This window comes from Phasianus colchicus, chromosome 17, assembly GCF_987193195.1.
Source record: "Phasianus colchicus chromosome 17, bPhaCol1.hap1.1, whole genome shotgun sequence".
Classification (NCBI taxonomy): domain Eukaryota; kingdom Metazoa; phylum Chordata; class Aves; order Galliformes; family Phasianidae; genus Phasianus; species Phasianus colchicus.
In genome coordinates this window covers 5,546,171-5,572,385 of record NC_143452.1, presented here as the reverse complement: position 1 = coordinate 5,572,385, position 26,215 = coordinate 5,546,171, and the positions used below count along the sequence as shown (strand labels likewise).

The following is a 26,215-nucleotide window of genomic DNA, read 5'->3' as shown; positions in this document are numbered from 1 at the left end:
ATCTAGGCTAGAAAAATGCACAGGATGCATTTTCAGAATTTTCGCTGCATTTTACTTAGTCTGTGCCTTTCAGATCTGACAGAGGAAAGTATGAAGCCGGTGCTCCCCTGCTAATGCCATAGTAGCAGCAATCAGCAAAACCTTGCAGCTGAGCTTACTTGATTTCACACAGAAATGGAGCGGAGGAGTGGTGGAACAGCAGATGCTGGACACATTATTAGGTGGCTCGTAGGAGTGGTCTGTTCAATATTAAATTTAAGCCATCTAAGATCTTGTTGTTCCTTACCCATCGAGGTGGTGGCCAAGGTCTGACGCCCAACAAACTGTGCAGGACCCATGCTGCCCAGGAAGTCACTGAACTGCCCAGCAGATGCCAGATGGACTCCACTGAAATTCAAGCTGCAAAAGAAAGTGGTTTTGGCAAGTGGTTAATCTGCATTTTAAAGCAACTTGGTGTAACTAAAGAGCCTGATTTAGTACATCTTTAGCATGAATAACATTTACAAAAGCCTTTTCTCTTGCAAAACTCAGTGATTTCAAAGGCAGTTTAGTTAGGTGGGACGCATTTAAAATCTCTTTCCTTGTATTAAAAAAAACACATACAGTAGGGTTGCAGTCAGCTGTTGATTAATCCGTGTTTGTCTACAAGAAAATCGCTGCCATCCCAGGCTCACATGCAGCCTGTCACCTCTCCCAGGTAGCACTGTCATCTAAGCAGCTTCTTGCTGCAGTTCATAGGAACTCTCTTGGTAGCTATCCTTTTCCAATCTTCATTTTTGGGAATTAATTAACACATCTAGAGCTGTGTTCAAACGTGAGCTCAAGGCTGCTGACATCAATTCCCTTGGGAGTGAATTCCCTATTGAGTTCTCACAGGCAGAGCAATGCACTTCCTCCTTGACAAGAGGACCTCACTCCTTACCACTCAGCACCACAATCACCCATCACACTCTATGGTTTTCCCACCTGCTTCCCTCACCACCTTTGAAGCAATCATGAAAACTCAAACCCTGATTCAAGACTAAAAGCACAGCAACCTCAAATGCCAGCAATACCTCTACTTCAGAAACAGCAGCAAAGCAGAAGCTGTGAGAGGACACAGCCCTCAGCTCTATTCATCAGGTATCATTTTGAGGCATGACTTCAGGACACAGATGAGGCAATGCAGAAGGGTCAGACCCTGTGGCACGCTGATTTACGCAGCTGTATTATGGGCTGTTGGAAAACCTGCTGCCCCACTTGGTGCTAATGGCAAGGAGAAGGCCAGAAGCCCTCATTAAACACCCACGCTTGTCCTGCTGGCATCTGCCAAGCCATGACACAGCTGCACGTCAGTCTGTGCCAGGGATACCCACACTACTGTGCCACACTCACACGCTGCATCCCAGGAAGCTGCTGTATGTGGAAGTGATGCAAACTGCAGCCCTGCACTCTGCCAAGTGCCCTCAGAGGGGACAACTGCCCACATGCTGATCCAACTCACCGCTTCCTGGAATTCATTTCTCAGAAAGGAAAAGAGAGGAGAGCCGTGTGTTCCTTCCAACCTACCCCAGCAATGCAATTCAGGAGCAGCCCCGCCTCTGGGGCAGGCTGGGCACTGCAGGCTGCACACAGCCACAAAGATCCGTTCATTCCCCACTGAGAGCCACTTCCATTTAAAAGACATTCAAAACATTATTTTAAACCCCATTCATCCAGAAGAGTGGTAATTTCAGGTTGAGATTTCAGCTCTCATTAGCTATGCGCAGACCCAGGCTCAACCTGCTGGGAATATTTATTTATTCATGTGATGAAGGAGGAAGTCAGGCACAAACCTCAGCATCATGCTGCACGTGTGACAGGAGGGACGTATCAGCAGTGGGACACGCTGACAGCTTCACGTGGTGGCTCATGGCCTCGTGCTAACAGCCAGAATTTTCCTAGGCACAGGGCACAGCCCAGAGCTGCTGGACCTGGTGAGGACTGCACAGAGCCCCAGCACTGCTGCATTTGCATGCACAGGGAAATGTGATAGGGAGCACAGAGCAGCCTGCAGCCACGAGGCTACAAGACTGTGATTTGCCTGTACAGGATGGAGCCCAGCGAGGCTCCAAAAGCTGCTGGCCCAGGCATTTTGAGCTGTCCATAGAGGGTCAAGAAAGGGTGAAAAGTTGTGCTTAGAGAGAACCCAGAATAAGTCAGGAAAAAATTGACAGAGAAAGACATAAGATTCAGACAGAGATGAATGTACTATCAGCCAGAAGGTAAACGTTTTCTTTATCCTCTTCAATTCATGGAAGATAAATGGACAAACCTTAGGTCTTACTCCTACCCCAGGGAATACATGACCTGAGCAAGCACGTAAATAACAAACTGGCAAGAGAACGCACTGCACTCAGGAAAATGCTCACTGTCATGCTCCTAACAGATGCTCGTCTCATTAACAAGATGCCTGGGATGAGGAGAGTGGAGAACAAATACAGGACTGAGAGAGAAGCCCAGAGCTGCAGAAGCCCAAGGTACAGGTCTATCTCTGTAAGTTCCCTGACCTCAAGGCAGGGCTGTGGAGTGAAGCCTGGCCAGTGACTGCTGTGGGGACTCAGGAAGGAGAAGTGCACTCATGGAAACACCATTTTCCATTTGCTGCTCAAGCAAAAGAGCACCAGGATGGGTGAGGATGCTGCTGTGTCCCAGCACGGGGACGAACCTTGGAAGGATGGAAAAGGCCCATTTAAAAACAGAGGCCAAGGTAAAGACTCCGGCGTCTGGCTAACAGCCACAGTTAATGGCTTTATTAGCACAGCACGAAACTCAATTTTACATCAGACAGTTAATGTTTCCTTACGCTGTTATATCTGGATTGAAAAGGAAGATGCAGGAAATTCTTTAATGGATCACACCATTACGTGGTGGGACTGCATGGTATGCTGCATTGAGGCTGAGCTTTTGCAGTGCTGCTTTATTAGACATCCAAAGCAGCAGCTTTAAATCAGGCTCCTTGGCTCTAAGCAATTCCAGGACGTATATCTGGTTATTGTCAGTAACCCTGGAATGGAAACAATTTCTGTCTGGAAAAATCATAAACCACCTCCAAGAAAGCTATTGCTGCTCCCTGGAGAGGAGAGAGTAAAAACAAAACTGCAGAAACGTAGCATGCGTGTGAAGAAAAAGCAGCAAGAATCATTAAGCTACATCAGCTAAATTTAGGATGCTCAAATGCAGCTCGGTGAGCTCTGTCTGTCAATGCTCAGTGAGAAGCTGGGATGGTGGGTGGGGGGACCAGGCCTGATGCAGTCAGAGGTCTGTGCAATGCCTTCCACATTCACTCACCTGCTTTTTTGGAGGGAAGAAAAAAGCTCTAGGCATCTTCAGGACTTCTTTGAGATGTTTGAGCCCTGGTGCTCCCCCGAGCCCTCCCTGCTGCTGCATCTCACGTTCTGTTCCACTGTCCAGAAGTCAGACCATGGGATTCTTCTGGTCCCATCACTAAAAGCACTCCTCCCCCTCCCCCCCCATTCTTCCTTCCCCCAAAAACACTCCACCTGAAGGGGTGGAAAATGCTGCAACCTGGTTATCACCAAGATGGGATGCCTTAGTTTATTTATCTCAATGTAAAAAGAACTGCTAAAAATAGCTGCAGGAACAAAAAGGCAGCATTCTGCAGCTGACCTGCAGGTAGCAACTGTCATACCCAGCACAGCCCTGGGGACAGGGCTGCTGCTCCAGACCCCTCAGCAGCACACCAAGAAGATTAACAGGTGACACCTGTCAGCCTTTTGTCCAAAGGGCACAAATCCTCCACCCAGCAAACACAGCTCAGCCTTTTGAACAGGGAAGAACTTAATTATCGCTCCTCCAGCCCTCTGCTTTCACTAATCGTGATTCATGGGCTCTGCTTTGTCACAGCTGACTGGCAATGATTTTAATGAAGTTAAAGATAAGGGGTTTGGCCGTGGAATTGGTTTTAAGTAAATGTGACTCTGGTTATTGACCTGGAGGTGTGGGCAGGACGGGGTGACCTGCTGGGTGACAGGAACAAGCAGAGGGCAGTGTGCTGGAGGACTTGCACAAGTCCTTGGCTGCAGGCAAGGGGGCCAAGCAAGGAGTGCAGCACTCAGAGAGTGATGGAAGCTGGGGTCTCCGGGCCCATCAGCGCTGAGCAGCACCAGCAGAACATGCAAAAACGTTAATTCTGCTCGCAGCTCGAGGCTGATTTTGCCCAGGCTGCAAAATCCGCTCCAGACGCATAGATGGCCATTTCTAAGAGCACGCCACGAACCGTGCTGCAAACATCGCAGCACCGGCAGCAGACCGAGCTGGGACAGAGCGACAGGAGCTGCTCTGCAGCCGCCCGGACAGCCACGAGAGGGAGCCAGGAGCCAACGGCAGCACGGGCTGTGCCTGCGGCGCTGCGAGCCCAGCGCATCGCTCACCGCCCTGCCTGCCTGAGAATGGTACCCGCAAACACCACCGGTTCCGCTGGGAGACGTTTATGCGTGTTCAGACTGGGGCCGAGGTTGCCCAGATGTCGGTTTTTCCTTTTTGTTGGTTTAGTTGTTAAATGCAACATCATAATGCTGATTATTTAGGAAATCCACGCAGCGGTTTCTGAAGACCGTGCTCCTGTGTTAGGTCAGGGCATCTGAAATCTGTCCTCTTCAGAGTAATTTAAGAGTGGCTTAAAAGCTCTCTGCCAGCTGCTGCTCTTTTAAGGTAGCAGCCATTCCTGGCACACACAAACCATTGTGCAGTCGGTGCCTCCACAGCAAGCTGCTCTTCTTCACGTGTACTCAGATGGAGAATGAGTTACATGAAATTTGCCTAAACTGCTCAGGATCTGAACACCTTCATGGACAACACTGATCTCAAAAGAAAGAGCAGAAGGAAAATTCAGAATACCTGTGCTCATCCTTTCCTACTGCGACTGTGGCTCCACTGCTGCTCACCCCACCACTGTTGGTTGCACATCAGCATGCAGAGCACACAGTGTACAGACATGTCTAAGGAAAATGTATCATTAATTTCTCTCTTTGTCCACGTGGAGTTTGTCTGACCTCTTTTCTACACCTATTTTTAAATTGCTTCTGGGATTCTGTATGCCAGGTACTACCACTGTGCTGCTGCAGATGGCTGCAGAACCTGGCTTGTCAAGACCATCCAAAACTTGTATGGAATAGGATAGAGAAGCACCTCCACAGGTCAGCAGGTGCTCACCCAGCCCTAAGGCCAGAGCATCATTTATGTACATCCTTATGACAGCCACTCACCCACCCTGCTCTGAAAACCTCTCTCCCTAGGCAGCTTGTCCCTGCGCTTTCCTTTGCTTTTTCCTTTCCAACCACTTTCCTATCTGCCCTCAACGTCACTTCTGAGTTATCAATGTGAAGCACAAGACAGTCTATTTCCTTTCCTTAGCTCTTGACAGAATTTTTTTTTTTTTTTTTTTTTTTAAAACTCTCACTTCCAAGCCATCAGGACTGGTCTCACTTGCACCAACCTGTGCTGGCTGCATAGCAGCTGCTACAGCTGTGCAAAGAAATGCAGAGCAAGGAACTGACCTCAGATGGGTGCAAGGCCCTGTCGTCAGAGAGCTCTCACGAGAGAAAAAGGGTATTCTGAGATGATGCTGTGCCCTCACCCTTGGACCAAATCCTCGTAACTCTTTCCATCACAGTTGTACACTGACTCCTTGGCACTGCACTGCTCCAGTTCAGCCAGGTGGGGACTCATGAAGCCAGAAGCTCCTTTCAAAAGACAATGCTCTGTCTTGTGCTGTTCACCATTTATTCACACAATCGCCTATATTTGCTGTCAGCCCAGACCTATAGAAGTTACTTTTAAAGAAAAGCTCCATCCTCTGTGCTGAGTACTGACACGCAGTTTGGTTGGGCCTTGGGCATTACTGGGCTTCAGAAAACATAATTCTCACAAGTATTTTCTAAAACATTTTTTTTCCTCCTTTTAGTGCACAAAGTGGCAATCAATAAACATGTTGCCTAGACACAGCCACACAACTGAATATGCAGCTGTGGCTTAACCTGCACGGCTGGATGAACAGATTCACTACACATCCAATATCCCCTGCACGAGGATGGCCCTCAGCTGTGTCTTTAAAAAACTGGGACACCAAGACATGCTTCATCCAGAAGCAATTGAGAAACAGACTCTTCTAAGAATGATGATATACTCAACAGTTATTTTATCTGAGCAGAAAGAAAAACGCATCAGAACTCCAATTTTAGGAAGCAGGAACGTTCTGTCTAACAATCACAATCATCCATACTGCACATTAAGCTCTTCTAAATTACATCTATCACACACAAAAGCCATGTTGCTATTTGCCAGACAAGGAAGAAGGCAGAACTGGTTAATTCAGCATCCCCTGCCCCTGCCTTTAAAACATGTCCAGTACACATCAGGAATTATTAATGCAGTGCACATCTGAGTGCCACAGGCCCGGGCACACAGCCCTGTATGCTGTCAAAATTGATGTGAGTGCTGCAGGAGCCTTTGCTTTGGCTGTGAAAGGCTTGTGAGAGCACCTCTCCCTGCAGTACCTGACGTGAAGCTCACAGCACCAACCACACAGCTCCGCTCAGCCTGACAGCCCCGTCTCTGCCTCCCAACAAGCTCTGCTCTCTCCTAGCCACTCCACTTGCTGTAACATTTTTAGCACTGTGACGTACTGTCTTATGTGCAGTAACACGCTGTACTCCGTTTGTGTGTGCTTCCGTCTGCTGCATGAATTCTGCCACTTAAACTGTGCTATAAAAATGAGGCAGGGAACAGTGTACCAAGGCCTCCCCCACTCCTTCCCCTCCTCGCCAGGCAAGCTCCAGTTCCACAGCTTGTCTCAGCCATACTCAATAAAAGACACCCACTGCCGCCTGTCCTCTGGTCACTGCGAGTGGGGTTCCATTCATTGAGCCCTGTGACAATAGGGGCACATCCACTCTGAGCCATGCTGGTCAAGCTGAACTGCACAAGGATCCGTTGCTGATGAACAGGCTCACTCACTTATTGGGATGCTACAGAAACAATTCTCCTTGCCTTCCCTGATTTCCAGCTTAAGACCTTGGGGTCTTGGTTTCCTACAGCCTGAAATGTATTAACAACACATTTCTTTTAAAAGACTCAGATAAAAGAAGAGCCCTAAAGGTAATTTGTCATAAAAGAGACTAGAAGTCCCTTGGCTATGAACACCAAGAAAGAGGATATCAGTGAATAGCTACAACATGAATAATTCAGGTGGTGCTTTTAGGGATCAAGCATTCCTCTGATTTTGGAGTAACAATGGTACCAACGCTGATCTCGGGTGAAGGACAGCAAACCTGAAGGGTGACAAGGCACATCAGTGCTGTCTCCAGCTTCCTTCTGGTTCCTGCTTCATAGTAAAGCAGACAAAGGCAGGCAGCTTAGAAACTAGTTCTCATTGGGATTGCTCCCTCATAGGCAGTCATGGGAGAAACAGAACAAGCTGTGGCAGAAGACAAGAGAGACGCACAGAATGTCCACATCCAGCACAGACTGCCTTCAGCCCACCACTGCAGCAGCTGCAGGGGGAGCAGGTAAAGTGGTCTTGTGATGGGAAAAAGGGCAATGATGTGGCTAACAAGAAGCTTCCTTGCTGGACAGGCAGGCTCATCTCAGCAATTACAAGAACATACCTCAACGTTTTTGCGCCTCGTCACCTGCTGGGCCTTTCTAAGGTAAATGTCACCTCAGCTCTCTGTAAGTTAATCATCTCTGCAGTAGCCAGCAAGAACAAAAAACCTGACAAGTAGCACATATTAGGGACCACAGCAGCTAGCAGCCTTTTGTTCCAGGCCCATTTTTGTCTTTCTGCTTCATTTTCAGAAAGAAAAGTGGTTGGCAGGAGTAAGTTATACAAAAGTCCAGAATCTGAATGTCATGTGCAGCTTGTTCCTTTCTGAATGTCTTGTGCAGCTGCAATAAAACTCAGCCAAAACAAGATGTAGGTTGTTCAAGAACTAGGACAGAGCTGCTGAATCCCAAAGGTATATTTGAGAGTTACTCTCCTCTGCTGAATTCTTTCCCTGTGGTGACATTGGTGCTGCCATGGGACTGCCTGGTAGGCACATACTGCATGGGGAACAGCCCTCTCATGCAGGTTGCTAAATATGTACTTAGAAAACACTGCTGCAGAAATCTGTACCCAGTACAAGGAATGGTTTGGATGAATTCATAATGGACGTATCTATGTGAGATCTGTGGAGGATGAAGAAAGATTCTGAGTTGAAAGATCACACCACAATAAGATGCAAGTCCTAGAAAGTGTAAGAAAGCCATCCAAGAAACAGTCTGTTGGAAAGAACAACTCAGAAGCCACAGTAAGGGTGAGACAGATGGTGTTCCTGGTCCCTGCAGCACGCAACCCAGGCTGGCAGAGCACACCAATACATGAAGCTTGGCACCTGCACACTGAGCCAGGGGGAGAAATCTAGAAGCCCGAATGACTGAAAATAGGTGTCTCTGAAATAAATATCACCTTCCCTTTCTATAAGGTCTCACACTGAATTTTATTATATTAATTTCCTATACTTGTGCACAACTATTGTGCAGGATAAAAGCTGAATAATGTAGTTGGGGAAGGTTTTTTAACACTCTCTTGCATGCTGTATGAGCTCACATTCCAGCTTCCATCCTGCAGATCAGCTAACCTTCCACATACTTCAGCCTTTGGGTCATACCCTGAGATGAGTATTTTCTTGAAGGAGGGCCTACCGTATCTGAGAAGTATATCCCTAGGTGAGGTCTTTCCATAAAATGATCCAGATTTCACACATTATGGCAATCACACTGCAAGCAGTGCTGCTCAAAATCATGCAGTATATGAAGTTCTTTGACTGCGATTCTCTGCTCTGCAGCAGAGCAGCTGAAGCTAGCTGCAGCCAGCCCACAGCGAACATGACAGAACTCAATCTTGTCTTTTAAGAGCATAGTTGGTTGACTGAGAGCAGGTAGCAAAGTTTTAGTGAAATGTTTATCACTTCAGTGTATCAACTTTGGGAGTTGTCATTTAGTCCTTAAATTGAAGATAAATATAATAAATATAAAAAATAATGAACTCTGGAAACAAGCTCTTCTGGAAAACAGTGTTTTGAATCCATCTTCTTCCCTCTGTGCACATACCAAAGAGGTAGATGGGGAGGAAGAACCAGGGTAACCTCATGCTGCTGAAGATCATGTTTCTAACAGTCATCAGCAAAAACTTTCTGGCCTTGGACTATCTACAAGAGTCAAAAACCAGCAGTGAAAAGAAAATAAACTCGTCACAGTTAACAGTCATATGAATCTTCATTCTACTTCCCTGGGAAGGCATCTACAGCAAACAGGAGAAGCCAAGAGAAGTCCGATTCAGCAGAATAAATTTTTGCCCCTTAAGCTATTCCCCAAACACTTCCTTTCTTTGCCATGGGAAAAAAAAAAAAAGCAAAGAAAATCCCCTCCTACCATGTTCCAAGAAAATAGGGTCCTCTCAGTTCTTTGTACTCACAGGCCCTTTATTATCAGCCGTGGTTCAGACTGATAGCCACAGTTCCCATGGGTTCTCCAAGATCAATTATCCCACCTGGGAACAAAGCATCCAGGAATCCCTTATCACACACTTCAGAGAAGCGGGAGCAGGAAGCATCCCACCCCAGCACAGAGGCTGGTGAGGATGCTCCAGCAGCATTTGAGGTTTGAATACCAAATGCCAGACATGTTCTAATAAAGACATTTGGATTGCAATGCAGAATTTCTTTGCCACACTGATAGCTACATGCTGCTTGCCTTCAGGGTGTTTGTATGGGTGCAGCACTGTGTTGGCAGAAATATCTTCTCTCCAGGAACGACCAACCAAAGAAGCCAGCAAAAGCAAGGATAGGATACAGAAAAGTATACCCTTCCCTGGAGGATAAGCAATGTAAATATAAAGGGAAAAATATTTCACTCTGCACAAAAGCAAATTCTTGCCTCACAGTGCCAAGGGATTGAACTTAATCACTAATCCTCTGAATCTCAGAGCAGAAGCAGAACTCCAAGCCACAGGACTGTGATGGTGTAGATGGAATATATCCCCCGAGACAACAGCTCACTGAAGAGATAAAGTACATCATGGCTTCAGAGCGACAAGATTGCTATCGCAGCCTGTGCCTCATTACTATTTCCAACCTTCAGCACAGACCTGTGATGCCTTTCCAGGATTAGCCTACTTCCAAATCTAAAGAAAGTATCTCTTAATTTACAGCCTGTTACTTATTTAACACCAGAACTGCATTAATTATTTGAGGGAGCCTTTGGACTATCCTGGTATTCTAGTGATGCGGTGTACATGGAATATCAGACAGGACTCAGAGCGTGTACAGAGTGCAGCCATGCATGGCACCAGACTTAACCAGAACACATTTTAGGTGTGTAAACATTTTGGTCTCATACCCAGAAACATGGAATCACATGATATATATTGCCTACCCTTTTTTAATACTGGTTTGTTTTATTGTTTTTTTTTGTTTTTTTTTCCCCCATTTCCAAGATTCCCATGAATGGCCATCATAGTCAAATGATGATGATTTCCATATATGGCTTCAAATAATGGAAATACAGAAAATGGAACTAAAGACAAGTCAGTTCCTGAAGTTCTGGAGCCTGTTGCTTTGCATTCAGTTACAAATGCAACAAAATGTAACTTCTTGTGGTTAAAACCCAGTTCTAAAATACACTTTTTAGGACACTACTCAAATCCAATTAACAAAAACTTGTAAATATGGTTTTTAAATTTTAGTATCAGAGTCACCATTTTGTCACTTGCATCATTTTCATTACCTCAGCACACTTTTGTCCCCCAAATAAAAACGGTATTCTGCAATAGGGCAGACAGTGAGCTACCAAGCAATGTTGAAGACTACTGGCTTATAATTTATTACCAGTAATGAGCCTCCGCTATTCACCCTGAATTATTCTTCTAAAGGCAGAGCCATTAAAAGTAATGGGTATCAGCTTCAGCTCAGAATAATGAGGACACTTTTAAAAAGTATATAAACAGCTGGAATATGTGCCAGCTATGCAGAAGAGGGAGAGATTTGCTCTGCTCTAATTGGGTGGGCAGTACACCTGCAGCATAAACAAGTCAGACACACACATCTATCACGCTGGAGGAAAACTAACAGGTATAAGAGCAGAGCACCTCGCAAGCAATCATCCAGCCCACTTTCAGTGACTTACTTTCCCTCCGATCCATAGCTGTTCATGCTGTCCTCAATGGACTCGTGGCTGGCCTGCCGCACGGTCCGGCTGGGCATTTCCACAGCCAGCCCTGTTTCTGTGCTCCTTTGGATGGCTCCTTTGAGTCTCCGGCCATCCCCATCTAAAACAAAAGAGGAGAAGGGGCAGTTAGCCATTGTGCTCAGAGCCCTTTGCTGTAACAGAGTGAAGGAGAAGCAGAGAAGGCCTCCCAGAAGATCAGCCTGGCAGCACTTTGCTCTCACACTGTGTTCTGTTACTCAACCTCGTCAACTGCTCCCAGCCATCCCTGGAACAAAGCCCAACATCCAGCAAGCCAGTGCCCTGCAGATACTCAAAATATACATAACACCCTACCTACCTCAGGTACTTGTACCAATTAATTATGCATTGAGTCCAGGTGCACACAGGCACGCAAGATGGCTCTATGCACAGAGCTACCCAACTCATGAGCACAAGCAATAACGCCCACAGGCAGACCGAGGTGTGCAGTGTGACCAAGCCTCGACACATCTCCTAAGCCCCACAGCAACTACTGTGAGGAGCAGCAGAGAGCCACTGCTCCATGTCAGCAGGAAAGGAGAAGGCCAGGCAGCAGCAGGGGTACAGAAGGCAGGAGCCATCCCGGATGGACAACAGGGGAGTAGAGGAGCACGGCCAAAACATTCCCCAATGTTGGCACCAGGGATGGCATCAGCAGGGAAACCCCAGAGAGCCCCATTCCCACTGAACATTCCCTGGGTCAGAGCGCAGGGAATTAAGGAGGTTCTCTTCCCTCCTGGGTGCAGCCTTCAGAGGCTCAGCCCTCTGAAATTAACAGCTGCTATTTTCATCCTTTTTCTCTAGCAGTCTGTTTCATAGAACAAACCACGTTATATAATGAACATGTAATGAATATCATTACTATTAATTGCTTTAGTTGGTGCTAGAAAGCTCCAACTCTCATCCCACATACAGGACTCATCCTGCACCACATCAGCTCCAAGTCTTCCAAACAAAGCAGAATATCTAAGTCCATTCAAAAGTGTCCATCTGCTAACCAGGATTCACGCAACAAACCTCCAACCCACCAACACAGTTTCTCTTATTTTACTTTTTGCTATCACTGCAGCAGGCTGATGGCACTGAGGAGGGAACACAACACTGCTAAGTCACAGTGATCTCAGAAACCCACCAGCTTCTCAGCACCCCTTGCAAAAGAAATGATGAAGCTACTGAGTCTGGAGAACTCAAGATCCCCACATATTAAAAAGAATAAGTCATTCCCAGCTACTTTAGAGAGACACAAGGATATCTGTAAGAACCTCTCTAAAAGATGCACAACACTTGCTTGTGTAGCAAGCTGCTTAACCTAAAAGCATTTTTCTTTGGGACTCAATCTAACAGGCATTTTCATAAAAATAAGTAAGATATCAAAATACTTCTAATCCTACTTCTCCAATTTTACCTGCAATGGAATCCAAAAAGAATTATTATTTTTTTTTTTTTAAATAAACTCAGCTATAAAGTCCCTTTTCTTCCAGTATCCTGAGGTTTCCAGCTGGGTGAGCACACTGGCCCCAGGGCTCTGTACCAGCTGCCATCCCCACATATGGTGCTACATGGGTATGCATGTCCCCGTGGGCTGACAGAACAGAATATATGTGTTTTGTGTTAACATTAACTACAGTTTGTATTGTTTGTCTGCCTACAGCAATGCACGAAGCGTATTGTATAAATCAGGAAGTCACACAAACGTAAAACAGATATTTTTTAAAGAGCTTTCAAACTCCAAGCCTTCAGGCAAGAACATTAATACAGGCATCAGCAAAAGCAAAGCCTAAGCAGCCTTGCATATTTCCCCAATTGCTGCAGAAATGCTCCCTTTGATGCTCCTTCTACAAGCCTGTACAGTTTGCTTTGGTCCCCCAATGGGGTTTCTAAGTTCCCTTCAGAGAGCACCCCACAGCCTGACCTGATGCTCCCTGATTCCTCACACTGACCTCCACAAACAGCCTTTCTGCCATCCCTGTCTGTCACTTCCCACCCCACCCCTGCACAGGCGCTCCCTGCACACATCCTTCTGCACCTGCTAGTTAGCAGATATGAGAGCCTTGCTAGGCAAGCAGATCCAAAACAACTAACTGATACATATGTTGAAATTAAACAATGAAAAAACATTCACTTGCCCAGCTATAGAACACAGCTTTAAAAAAAATCTGCTTAAAAAAGATATCTAGATTATTTCTCCAAATTAATTAGGCACGCATGCTTAGAAGACCATACGTCCACATCTGACACCAAGACAGTGGCCTGGGGCAGAGCATGGCATGATTGCAAGCCAAGGTGTGCTTGCTGCTTTCCATCACCATGCTGACTCAAAGCTGGGGGCTGGGACACTGCCATCAGCCTCTGCCACCCTGCTCAGCATAGGGCAGGGGAATGAGAGGAGGGAAAGAGGCAATTCTGAGCTGCTCTCACTTGCTGCTCCCGCCTCCCTACAGGTAGGCACTTATCAGAATTCCCAACCACGTCCACAGCTTTGCCACGTAGATATTTAAAAGAATAAAAAAAGATAATGACAATGGAGAAACCCTGGAAAACAAGCCAGGGATGGGTGAGATGCAAAGGAAGAGCTGCTATCACAGACACAAGAGCCTTCCACCATCTCTCCTCCCCAGGCACAGACACATCAACTGCTGCAGCTAACAAACTACCCCCAGTCACTCTGCAGAAAGGTTCCCCAGCCTTGCTCTCCTTCAGTATTTTTGCCAGCAATGTCTCTCAAGCAGAAGGGGCTGAACTTTTTGGCTGATATGCCAAAAAACCAAGCTCCAAACCACCGCAGTCCAAACCAAGACTGAAACAGGCTAAGGGTGTGCAACAAGCACCAGAAATAAGGTACAGGCTCCTACCCTGCTTAAACCCTTCACTCAAACTCTGCCTACGGTCAGAACACAACAACAACATGTTATTTTACCTCCCTCAGTCAGGAGAGAAGAGCAGGATCAGAAATAACATCCCAGGAAGGAGTCGTTGCAGAATTAAAACTGTTATGTGCACTGCTTGTCTGCAGACTGAAAATGTTTCAGAGGCAATGGTCACCTGCCCTGGCCAACACAGGGGCAGAGCTGTGCCTCCTCCCTCAGCTGAAGCCCTGTGCTTTGCAGATCACACACAAAACCATTCACCTTAATTGTTACAAGAATGGTACTGCGATTTTCTGCAGCGCCTCTAGATTTATTCCCTGAACTTTTTGCAATTAAGCAGTGAACACAGAGGGTTCTACAGCAGGGCAAGTGCACAGGGCAGCATGCAGCTGAAGAGCAGATCTGGGTACAGAATGACCTTGGGAAGGAGAAATGTTCTGCCCGAATCACCAGGCTGACGGCACCCAGCACCGCGGGGATGCTAAGAGCCAGAAGGGACCAGCAGACCCTTTGCCAAGCTGGCTGTGCTGGCAGGTGCTTCCATTTCGCTATTTCATTTTCTGCTCAGCCAAACAATTTACGTTTATCTAAAGAATATCTCCTATAAAGGTATCCACTCCAGACTGGAAGATAGAGAGGCGCAGTATCTGCCGCTTGCCTGCACAGCTTATTTTACTGCTTGATATTTAAAGATGTGACTGAAGTTTGCCTGGCTCCAGCTCTCAGCCATCAGCTTTTTAATGCCCTTCCCCACCACAAGGGCTGCTTTGTGTTCTCACTAGAAAGGCTCTTCTGCAGCATAATCAAGTCATCTCTCAATCTTTTTTGACAAGTTAAACAGACCAAGCTCTTTATGTTTCTCATGCGCTGGCATTTTTTCCCTCCTGCCCTTGAATCATTTTAATGACCTTCCCAGCTTTTAAACACCCTTTAGAGAACAAGCGCACAGAACTGGAGACTGCATTTGATCACACAAAAAAAAATGAACAGAGGTAAAATTCAGCTGGTGCTCTCATCTTGACTGCTGCTGTTTGCATCTCCCCAGACCACAGTAAGCTCCTGGCAGGGCAGCACTCCTCACCTGGATGCTGTGCACTCTGTGCCTGTCCTGATGCTACAACCCTGGAGAATATAACATTAAGAAATATGTAACAAACAAAAAACCACATTTATTTTAAAGGAGACAACTCAGTAAACTGTCTATATGGCTCTATACAACTCTCCTACTCTCAGTACTGCTTATCTTGGTAACATGCACATCACCTGTGAATTTAATAAGATATATATATATATATATATTTGCTCCTAACCAAATGAAAGTGCTGAACAGCAGCAGACCTTTAACATGCCTCCTGTCTTAGAGGATTTTCCTTGCCAAGTGCTTTCTGAGCACTGAAGAACATCTGTGATCTATTTATCACTTTCACATTTTTAGGGTCATGTTGTTCTAGGACATAACCCTGACATATGCATCACATTTACCCAGATACCTGCTTCTACTATAACAAGGGAAACAAGACCCATTTTTCTTCAATCTTTCTTGATTTACATTAATTATATTTCCATCATTGTGTTCTTTAGTAATTAAACCTTATTATCACGATTCTCCTAGTTCTATCTAGGAGTGACATCAGACCACCAAAACATGAGTTTCTTCTATATGATGGATAGAGAGGTGACCACAGAGCATAGCATCTTTTGTAGCATCTTCTTCCTTACATACATTTTCGCTTGCCAACTGCATTGAGGCATCTCAAGGAAGATGCAGCTCCTGCAATACAGCTGACCACCACCTTGAACTGTATATGCCTTCATCTTGAGGTGGGTAATAGAGTAAAACAGTCCTTGTCTGTCTGTCCCCCAAGGAAACAGTGACCATCTCTCATCCTCTCTTCCCTATCACCTAACACAACTCATTAAAGCCCTTTCTCTCTGCAGCAGACTGATCTCAGTGCTTGGAGAACATCAAGTCTTGAAAATCTACACAAGTTCTGCAATAGCTCATTCCAAGGTCACGATTACATAATTAGTGCTATCACCCAGGATTACACCACAGTAGCTGGTTACTGAGCTGACATCTGAGGGACAGTGTGCCCCTTCCACTATCCTTATGTCACCTCTCATCACCTCCCCACTGCTTCCTTCCTCCCCACTCAGGTGCTTGGTATCTTCCTTCTCTTTCCAGTTTGTTTTTCATCTTCTCCTCTGTTTGCTGAATGCTACCAACGCAAAAAGCATGATGTATGTGCTAACGGCCCTCCTACACTTTAGAATTAATTGCTATTGATTTAACCCTTAAATTAGGAATTGACTGAATTTCAACTCCATCAGCTTTGCTCCTAAATTAACCAGCTGCTTCCATGCACAGAACACACTGGTGCCAAAGCACATGACCCACAGCACCAGTGAAGCCACCCAATACACCTTACACATCCATCAGAACAGCCTGGTCAGCTTTTTGCCTTCCCAAATTTGGAGTGTAAGGGGAAGAAAAAAAAAAAATCAGGAAGGAAAATCAGCTGAATGCTGACTTGCAGGTTGCATTTGCTCCTATTGTAAAGCTCTGGACAAAATAATAGCCTATCCTTTCCCGGCAGGACCAGTCTGAGCCTGAGCAAAGAGGATGCATTTCCACTCATGTTCCTACCCACGCCAAGCAGCATGCATTGATCTGCATCCCTGCGTGCTGCAGGATATTGACCTGAGAGCACTCAGCTCTCTGCCTTCACACCTGGGTCCCCCAGCAAATGAATTATCTGCTCTGCTCCAAAGTAAGGTCTGGGTTCAAAGCAACACCTATACAGCACTGAGAACTGACAGCCCCAGCAGGGGCACGGAGAAAAACCCACATGACAGAGGCGATGCACCCTTCGGTGCCTGCTGTGGGTTGTGTACAAGAAGAGATGAGCAGCAGAGTTCTGCAGAGATGAGAGGAAAAATGAGACAGCAGTGTGCCTGCTGCATCCATGGCTCAAACACAGCCCTGCAAGCTGTTCCATCTTCCCCTGCCACTAGCTTCACTCTTACGGTCAAAAGCTAAGAGAGTTCTTTCTTCTTCATGGAGGTTTGCCCCAGAGATAATGTAAGTCAGTCTGGGGCTGAAAAAGTAAAGCCACCATGCACCCATCTGGAAGTCATCACCTGCTGAGATCAGGAGAGTCTCAAGTCTAGCTGCTGCCCTTTGGCACATCTCTGGGCATAAAACAGAAGACTCAGGGATGGAGGACCTTCACACACCACGAGGTTCTGCTGAACCACGGACCACAATCAGCTCTGAGATTAATAAAAGAACTGCACTGTTCAGAACAAAAAGAAGAAATCCTCTCCCAGCCAAGCACAAACATCCAACATCTGTGCAGCCCAGCACGCACTGAGCAGAGTGGCTGCACCTGTTGGGTGTGCACTGCAGGCCCTGTACATGGGTGTGTGTTCGGAGCAAGCAGTAGGATGCTCTCCTACTGCTGAGGAAGAAAGATGTAAGTGCTGGATTGTCGGCAGCTTAACGAGATGAACTCAATCTCATCATGCCTGGCAAGCTCTAACATCCTGCCAAGTATTCCCAACGTCGACATCCTAATGGAGTGTGAATTATGAGCACCTAAAGAGAGGCAGTTTGTACTGTGCTCCAGAACATGCCAGACTATCATCACAGCCTGAGTAATCCACCAGAAATGACAGAAAATGACTGGGGATAAACAGGGGCACTAATCAGGCTGCTAGCTTCATTCCCCTTGCCCTACTTTCAGCTGCTATCAGAGTTACACCCTTCTTTCCAAATGAAACAGAAAATCTTCCATGGGGCAGAAAATATATTTTAACAAATTAATTCTTAATCTGTGTAGATTAAGTACATCCACGTGGCTGGAAAAAGACAATCACCCTTCCTTCTCCCATGCCAGTATTTGCCCCTGTCTTTCCTCCCCCACCCCAACAGGCACTGACTGCACCCTGCCAAGATTAATACCAATAAAACCAACTCTCCCCACAACCCACATTCCTCCCGCTTCCTCCTGATCAGCAAGACAACAAAAAATCAGGTGATTTTTAATCAAGCAAGTAGTAGAAAGTAGCAGGCACCTGGCAATAGCCTTAAGGCTCCATCCATCCCTCACCCACTGAGCGTAGGATGCAGAGAGGAAAGCTTCCCCAGCCAACAGTGTGGCTGAGCAAGGCACAGGAGGTCTGCAGGTCTTTGTGAGGTCGTTATGGGCAAGCCTCCCCCCCAGCAAGATGCTATCCCCAGCTGCAGATCGAGTGGAGCACCACTAAGCCACTGGTTTACATCTTATCTTCCTGAGATCCATTTGCAGATTTTAGACTAGAAAAATGAGATACACTCATTCTGCTCCATTTGAGGTTAAAAACTAACAAACAGTTTCCACGATGCTATTTTTAATGATTTGGCCTTTTTGGAAAATTCATCTGCGTAAGAAAGAATTAAATGGCCAAAATTTAGAGATTTCTAAGGAAAGAATTCTGTAAAATTCAACAAATTGCACGTAGGCAGGAAAATGTGAGATTTTCTCCTTCGCTGACAGAAGAGACAAAGCTAAGAAACCAGAAGGGAAACATATAGATCCCATTTGCCAATGGCTTTAAAGGAGATTTTCTGACAACGGTAAAGTCTTATGTTTTTCACTAAAAAAAGTTAAGAGTATCATAAGACTATGAAAACTGATCACTTCTTCCAGAGTATTTCATGGGAACTGCTTGCAGCAAGATCTGACCCCTCAGAATTCTTTCCATGGGTCTCCCTTTTGTTTGCAACTAGAGAATCCAAACAGCTTTGTCTGATGGCTGGTTCTTCACTTTTTTGTAAGAAAATACAACATGCTGCATCCTCTTCCCCCAACCTGCCACGCTTTGCAAGAAAGAGTCCGATTAAATGAGGAGTCCATATGCATACAGAACATTCACTGCTGTAACAATTCCTCAACAGCCTATCAATGAGACACCAGCAATTCCCTGCCTGCAGGCTGGGCTCTCCAGGGACAGAGAAGCACCGGGCTGCTGATGCTGCAGCTCCCAGACATGTCCAGCCTTACTACACCTTTTCCTCCTTAAGTGTTCAAGCAAAGACTGATTAGTTAAAAAAATCCTTACTATGGTATTTATAATGCAATAAACGACATGTACAATCATTGCACAGCAGTGAGGGGATCCATTCTTTCCACTTCTTGAATTTCTTTTCTAAGAGTTTAATCATCCCTCTTTGACACTCACTCACCCCCTGGGGTCAGCTATCCAAGTGCACTCTGAGACCAGGAATGTTGAGCTGTCGGGCTTGGAGAACAGGTATGTGTGGTACAGCCATGGGCAATAGGTAACAATAAATAATACAAGTTATTGAACCACTGCATGGCAATACTTATTCCCTATTAAATTGGTATACTGCACCTGACATTTTCCTCCGAGTGTTTTAAGGTGATTTTTTTTGTTTTGTTTTTTTTGTTTTTTTGTTTTTTTTTTTCAGTTCAAAACCTAAAACTTTGCAAGCAATGGGATTTGGGCATGGAAAAAATAGGAAAGGCCAAGGGGTGAGTGGCTATAGTTTGTCCGCCAGGGTCATGCCAGAGCTCTCCTGCTGTTATTTCAGAAGGGCCAGAGGCAGAGATCTGTGTCCCTGTCCTTGGAAGTCCTCCAGCTGCCCAACCAAGTTATAAAGGCCAGGTCGGGATTTCTCCTTAATTACAAGAGTGTCGAACCAGAGCACTGTCCCAATTCTGCCATCCATCTTAAACTATTAATAACTCCTTATGAGGACGTTGCTTAAGTCCAGGGTCTGAAATATGAATGAGCCTGAGCTGCAGAAAACCTCTCAATTTAGAAGAGGATCACAAAAAATGAGGTGACTTCACACACACACAAAAAAACCAGCTAGAAAGCGTCACTATAAGAGAAGGATGGCATGAGATGAAAGAGCTGCCCTGCCCACGCTTCGCTACACCAGGGAGCTCTGCAAGACACTGTTCTACCCTTCCCGAGTCCTCAGGGCACATAAAGTTTAGTTTTGGTACAGACTAAATTCAGAGGAAAGAGAACTGACAAGCCCAGATGTCTTAACAAGATTTTTTCCTTCTCTTCTGTCCCACTGAAGCTCTTCTAAGAGCAAGTCACTTTGTCAAACCCATATGTGAATGAGCAGAGTGAGCAATGGTCTTGACACAGTGAGTCATACAGTCTTTTGTTTGTTTGTTATAAACAATTAAGAGCATAGCCACATTTCTTTAGTGGGCATGAAGCCACAGAACCCTAAAGCCATTCAGAAACTGGAATCATGGTGCAGAATTGCACTTAGAATAGCATTTGATTTGTGTTCAGCTTGGGCTGTAATTACTTCATATTTTCCTGATGGAAATGAATGATCAAATTCACAAGGAGTTGACTTTAATTATACACTCTGTCTAATAACTTGTGTCCATTTGGAAGCAATTATTTTATCCACCGTGGAAGCAGAGAGAGGGAGAAGATGATCTGGTTTCCAGAAGGGACAAACAACCCCAGGCATTCAGCTTCTCATTTCAGTTACATCAGCTGACACTGCCACATGCATTAGGCTTCAGCAAAGGTGCTTTCACATAATATCTGCAGCGAATGCTAAGAGAAGAGAGAAGGCCAACACATTTTTCCTTTCTAATTCTACACACTGCTTTGACTCCAGTAAGATCATCCTTGGCAGGTCCACAGCCATCAGTACCCGCTGTGCCAGGCAGCTGCCACACACCCCACTAGACATTACCTCAATACAGCTCAAAGCCCACCATGGCCATGACTACCAGCTGCAGGCATCTCTGGGCAGCTGGGAGAGAGGGGTCAGGCTTCCCAGGCCTGGGAGCAGGACAGGACCAGCCGTCACAGTGGAAACTCCTGCTGCAACATAAGCAATTCATGGTTACTTCAATCAAAGCAGACAAAGCCCCAGGTGACAGCACCAGGTCAGCAGCCCTGTCAATCACACTGCTTTGACAGGCATCTCCAAATGGTGACCAGTCAGCCATCAATCACAGAGAAACACTACTCAGTAGCAAGAACAGGGACACTGACATCTCATTAGCAGGCTCCTAACAAACATCATATGAACAAAAAAAAAATAATAAATCAGGCAAAATCTTTCTCACCCTAAACTGAGAGAGATGCACACTGACTTGCATCCCACTGAAACTCTCAAACAGACAAACATGGCAGACACATAGCTGCCTCCCACATCTGTCTTCTGCATGCACAGGAGGAGCACACAACATAAAAATCCCCAATGATTTGAATTACCCAATCACACGTAACACAGCAGGAGGTTCACCAGAAGCCCACGATTTGTGCCAAGTCTATTTTGTAAAAGGAGCAGGGATGAACGAAGTGCTGCAGAGGAAGGACCTTGCTGATTCCTCTCTCCTGACCTCGGGAGCAGAAATGAGAACAGCCGATGGAGAAATACAAAAGAGGTAACACTGGTGATAAAGTCAGTGACAGTTCTGCAGACAACACTAACAGGAAGATCAAGCACACGTTGCAGAGCAATATGCATCTCTATTTAGAGGGAAGGAAAGTTGTAACATGGGAACTTATTAAGGCATGCAAGCAACACTTTCTCAGAAGAGAACACCACACATTAACCTTGCTTATGAAGCACCTGTGTCTGCACAACTCACTTCACAGATCTGCATTTAACTTTTCTACTTACATTCTCACACTTAAAGAGTGGGCCGATATAAAAGACCTTGGGATTTCTTGATATGGGCACTGGCTGGGCCGGAGGATGAGATAAGAGCACCTCACACACCACTACAAATGAGCTTCAGAGACCCCATGTCCCAACATGTTTACAGACCCCAATCATGAACGAACAGCACAACGCAAACCCAGGAGCGAGATGTGTCCTCTGCCTCCTGCCCTCCCTCATCCTCCTGCAGAGCCACGCATTCAGGGCTCCATTTCCTTGGCGACAAAGGAGCATCACAGCAGCCTTCTCTCCACCAAGCAGTGTGTAGAAATGTGCCACTTTTCTTCCTCCAGTGTCTTTTGTCGCTAGGGAAGAAGGCTGAACTCAGAACTTACCACTCAGCAAAGATGGAAATAGATATCCATTACTTTCATTTAAAAACTGAAGTATCTTTGGAGCCTTTAAGCTTGTCCAGAGATAGCTAGCAAGTAAGGGATTCTAATTCATTAAGTTAAAAAAAGCCTTGCTGAAGTTCACCTTTAAAGATAAATTATACAATTTGAGGAATTTGGGGAAAAACGCAGCTCATAAATTTAAAATCTGTATTGTAGATTCTGTTAATAATCTCTTTTGAAAAGCATTAGAAATGAAGATTACAAATTTAATAATGTAACACAGGGGAGGAATTATCCTCCTCCCCACATAAAAAGGCAATTTGTTCTTGCCTATAAATTGACTTTCTATTAGTGTCATTAAAACCAGCATAATGTGCTAAAATTAGGGTCTGCCCCACCATGGCTCTGTGGCAACCCTCAGCCAAGAACCTCTCATCCCAACAACTCAGAAGAACGCTAACAAGGCGAGATGGGCCTCCTTCCATTCAGCCACACCACCAAGCAGTCAGGTCACAGCACTCAGGCTGCAACAGACTCAACATTACTTAAGCTGCTTCCACATTGCCCTTCCCTGCAGCTCACACAATGGTTCCATGCATGTCCAGTGCAGTCTCCTTGCTCCATCCATGCTCAGTGCAACAGGACCTCCTCATCCCACGGAGCACCCAACTCCTCCCTCAGATGCTTCTGTCCAATTCCACACGTTCCTGCATGCAGCTGCCAATGCCCACACAGAACTCACTCAGAACCCTATGTGCAAGGAGCTCCTCCAATGGGCAATTGCATACAAACAGCTCTGCTGACAAATGTTAGAATTGTACTGTTGGGTCCCCACTGTCCCATATCCCACAGCTCCACCTCTACATTACTGATGGGTTACAACATTTCAGTAACAAAAGACACCACGCTTTGCCACTTCTCAGTATCAGTACCAATCTATCTTTCTTACCCAGTCACACAATCTGACCTTGGAGGAATGCATTTGTAACACCTGTGGTGGTTCTTGCCGTCATGTTCATGAATTGTCCCAAGTCTTCAAAGCAAAGCAGCCAGCATTTGTTTGAGTCCTGAGGAGCGATGCTGCTCAGCATGCCCAGGAGGTGCCCTGGCAGCAGGCTGGCATGCTGAATCAGCCTGGGCCCTGTGAGTGCTAATGGATGGCTGTGACAAGACATGCCTTTGCCCTGTGACAGGCTGCTGGATGACTCATTGCATGCAGTCATTAATAATCGCTTAAAAACTCCCCATTTACCTAAATGCTCAAAGAAGTTCAGTGGTTGGAATAATAGCAGAAAATGAACGCCAAGGAGATTTGTGATAAGCAAAGAACCATTTGCAAGTCTGATACACGCACAGAAAGCACTTTGAAATCTCTGCCACCCCTGGATTTGCCTTGCAGCCCAAGCAATCACTAGGTCACAACATGTGTGGATGTCTGGTACGTGCCTTGTCCTTGGCCTACTTACAGAGAAGCACTGTATTTTGCTCTTGCTCTGCTACCCACTGCAACCAGGGTCAGCTATAAGACCATATATGATTTGGAAGTTTGCTAAATGTAGTTCCATGGATCCATAAATGATTGTCACATCTTTCTGATACCCTGAAAGCCACATTCCCTCTCCAAATGTCCTTCTGTTGTATCCCTTCTCCTTAGAAATTTTCTTGTACCAAACACAACTGCCCTTTGAACATTACACAATACTTGTCTTTCATTTTCTACTACAGATACGTGGCTTTCTCCCTTGCATTTTACTGTTGTCTAAAACAACTTTCCACTCCAGAAGCTCCCCCACTTTGCACAGCTGCCTAATGAACCTGAAGTGTGACATTTTCTTCTTCACAGGGAGGCATAAAGGAAGCTGTAAGCCACTGCTGTGAGATGAACTAGAAAACACCAAAGGCAGCAAGCCCTTCCCACCAGCCAGCCCCAACACCCTCAACAGCACCCACCATACATTGCAAGTACACTGCTTGTGCTAGGCTATCAATAACTCCTCTAACCAAATCTAAATGTCAGCTTTATGAAGCACAGACAAGCTTCTGTGAGCAGGAGAGCTCCCCAAACCCCAGAGACATCCTATCCTCATTTTTGATACTCAGTTTCCTATTCCTACCTGGCTACTTGGATGCATCGGTCATAAAACTGATCCATGATCCAAGTGGATGTAAATCCTAGAAAGACTTTCCAGAGCACTGCAAAACCTCCTCGGATGCCACCCAAACAGAAGGCTGCCAATCAGCACCAGCATTGGTCAACATTTTGTTCAGAACTTTTGGCAAACAAATCCATTTGTGGAAGTGCAGAAAGCAAAGATAAAAAAAGCAGCGAGGAATGAAGACCAAAGAAGTTTGAAGGGTTTATTTTTACCAAGTAATCAATACCTTCTGGCAGCCTTCCTCCTGCTCTAATAATGCCAGTGAGGACAGTAACCCATGGCAGTTTTGGTGCACTGCTCTACAAACATTATTTAAGTAGAAAATTTACTTCAGGAGAGAAAAAGAAAAAAAAAAAGAACAATTAGAACTTCGATAGCAAGACTGTGACAGAGGATGAGTGTTGGGAAGACATTCCAAGTGACAGAGGCAGAGTTTAGGAGCTCTGGTTTCTGTATCTCCCAACCATGCTGTCCCTCCAGGAGCAGCCCCATGGAAATGGTGCTGTTCACACAAGATGTGCTCGCACCTGCAGTCTGTGCTCAACATCCCTGTAGCATTCCCTCTGCACTGACACAGCCAATCCACTACTAAAGCAAAATGACAATAAAGCAGTTGGAAGGAGATAAATTATTGAACACACAGCAATTTAATGCTCAAAAGACAAAACCAAACTGCAAAAGCTGGGAGCTGCTGACCACAGAGTTTGGTGCTCCTTGGGATGGTTCGACTGATGTGCTTAGGCTGACAGTCCAGTGAAAACTGGAAAGAGAAAATGCTGCACCTCATCTCTTCCTTAAAAGATGTCTAGTAATGACATCATTTTATCCCTCTGTACTCACTTTGGATGCTCTCATATAACTGTTCCCCATCCTCACTCCACTGAAGTAAAGAGGTGGATGATGAGTAGATGACAGCAACCTATTTACTGCATCTGAACTCAATTTATACACCCAGCCCTGCACAAGAGCCTGCTGAGATTTCTCACAAGTGTAGTCCTTGGGATCTATTCTTCTTCCATGGCCACCTATTCCCATCAGCTCCCATTGCAATGCAGCACAAGCATATGCCTCCAGGAGAGAACTGAACGCTTTCAATCCTTCCTGCCACAAGCAAAAGCATCCTGCACGGACGGCTCTTACAATGGAAAGGTTTTCTTATGGAAAGCATTATAAATAAACCATCCTTAGATCATTTCCCCCCCACATTTGTGTGTAACAAACACAGAACTACATTCAAAGATTCCAATTATAAAGCAGGTGTGTGACAAACATTTCTCAGGCAGTCACCCGTCCCAAAGGGCAGAACACATTCCATACTGATAAATGTTATACAGATGGTTATCTTTGAAGATAAACAGATTCCTCACATACACTCTGATGACACAACTGACAAGACAAAATCACTGCAACATCATTTTGAGCACTAATTACTTACAGTGGCTGCAGACCATTTTCACCTCACAGCCCAGCCTCTGACACCACAAATGAAAGGTTAAGGAATATTAACTGTGATTTTTTTCATAATAGCCAAGGCTGTGTGCTCAGCTCCCTCAGCTGCACTCAAAGTTTCCCTAACTTCAGTGCTCCTAATGAAAAAATTAGGTCAGCTGCAAATCTTTGGTCAAGCATCTCAGTATGACAGGATGGCACTTTGAGTTTCCACTGGCTTGCATTGATTTGATACCAATCATGACCTTTAAGACAAGAAACAATGCAACAGTCATTCTCAGATCTGCTCTTCTGTGTCTTAAAGGACACAGCAGAGACAGGAGAAAGACAGGCACTGTAGAAAAGAGAACGTCCACATTCTACTCCGTGTCCCCAAGTGTACTTGCTAAATGCAAGCCAGACCTCAGCACCTCCTTGAAAATCAGA

General features: G+C 45.6%; 1 protein-coding gene across 4 annotated transcripts in view; it reads right to left on the bottom strand.

The window, feature by feature from the left end:
* RIMS4 (regulating synaptic membrane exocytosis 4) overlaps nucleotides 1-26,215 on the bottom strand; it is a 49,991-nt gene that overhangs the window by 10,458 nt on the left and 13,318 nt on the right. For all 4 annotated transcript variants that reach the window (XR_016471844.1, XR_016471846.1, XR_016471845.1 and 1 more), the window contains exons 2-3: nucleotides 11,206-11,347; nucleotides 287-399 (exon numbers count right to left, since the gene is read on the bottom strand). Coding sequence is in view for 1 of the 4 variants with exons in the window: in XM_090151975.1 (XP_090008101.1) it covers nucleotides 287-399; nucleotides 11,206-11,347 (255 nt within the window). In the remaining 3 variants the exon portion in view is untranslated. The remainder of the gene's footprint in view (nucleotides 1-286; nucleotides 400-11,205; nucleotides 11,348-26,215) is intronic.